Source organism: Oncorhynchus masou, chromosome 22 (genome assembly GCF_036934945.1).
Source record: "Oncorhynchus masou masou isolate Uvic2021 chromosome 22, UVic_Omas_1.1, whole genome shotgun sequence".
NCBI classification, from domain to species: domain Eukaryota; kingdom Metazoa; phylum Chordata; class Actinopteri; order Salmoniformes; family Salmonidae; genus Oncorhynchus; species Oncorhynchus masou.
This window is the reverse complement of record NC_088233.1, coordinates 28,801,379-28,802,453: the sequence shown is the minus strand read 5'-3', so window position 1 is coordinate 28,802,453 and position 1,075 is coordinate 28,801,379. Positions and strand designations below refer to the sequence as shown.

The window sequence follows — 1,075 nt, the reverse complement described above, 5'->3', positions numbered from 1 at the left end:
CCACAGTCAGCACTTAAAACTCTTTCTTCCACCACTTTGCATCTGATCCACATTCTGCCGTTAGCCGTGTCTGTGTATAGATTGTTGTCTTGTTCATGAATGTATTCAGATGTGGCCCTGCCTGTGTGTTGCTTGTTGATTACGTTATTCAGCTGTAGCTGTGTCTGTATATTGGTTGACGATAATGTTATTCAACAGTGACTGTGCCTGTTTGTTGGTTGCTGATAAAGTTATTCAGCCGTAGCTGTGCGGGCTACGGGGATTGATGGGGGAGGAGTCTTGTCTCCCACTCTGTCCAATCAGCTGGTAGAGTCGGTGACTGAGGTTCTGAACTTGACAGGTTCCCAGGACACACCCCACCCTCATCAGCTGACCCTGGCCACGCCCACCGCTACCGTTGGCATCGCGGCGACCCCGTGACGTCCCCTCTCTAGAGAGGTGGTAGTTCTGGTCAGGCAATGGACTGGATGGCTTGGCCAGTGGGCCTTCATGGTCAGGCATTAGGTTAGACTGCCTCGGGGGTCCTTTAGGGAGCAGGGCCCTCCAGACGGCCCATCTGTTTCTAAGGGCAACGCTGTCGTCCAGGGCAACAGTCAGGGTGACAACCGTCGCCATAGTGAGAGACGAAGACGACCCAGGTGTCCAGGAGGTTCTGGATAATATAGACCTAAGAGAGAAAGAGAGAGACAGTCGCATACATGCCGCAAAAACACGCACGCGCACACACATAGAAACACACACACCCCAGTCAGGTACAGCAGTCAGGTACAGCAATTACTACTTGGATTTCTGAGTGTAATTTGAGCATTGAGACGAGGAGGAATGTTTCACAGACACACTCGGAACAGGTAACCTGAGGAGAACTGAGAGAGGCAGAGAGCGAGAGACCTGGCTCCAGAAATATGCTGTGCAAGAACATCATATTCCAGACACAAATGAACTTGGCTTTTTAAATATACTGTATAGGAGAAAATGTCCAGTTATACAACTCATACAGAAATGACAGTCATGCTTATTAATGTTTCTATATTTAAGTTAAAGCCTTACGAGACATTTCTTGGGATTCATTCAATGA

At 48.7% G+C, this 1,075-nt stretch overlaps 1 protein-coding gene across 1 annotated transcript; it reads right to left on the bottom strand.

Annotated features, from left to right (window-relative positions):
• Window positions 1-234: 234 nt before the first annotated feature.
• adm2b (adrenomedullin 2b) lies at window positions 235-615 on the bottom strand. The gene has a single exon (XM_064929022.1). The coding sequence runs from the start codon at window positions 613-615 to the stop codon at window positions 235-237; it is 381 nt and encodes a 126-aa protein (XP_064785094.1).
• Between the last annotated feature and the right edge of the window lie 460 nt (window positions 616-1,075).

Bases quoted from the DNA above. Each gene is read 5' to 3' on its own strand.
- adm2b (XM_064929022.1), bottom strand. From the start codon at position 615: ATGGCGACGGTTGTCACCCTGACTGTTGCCCTGGACGACAGCGTTGCC.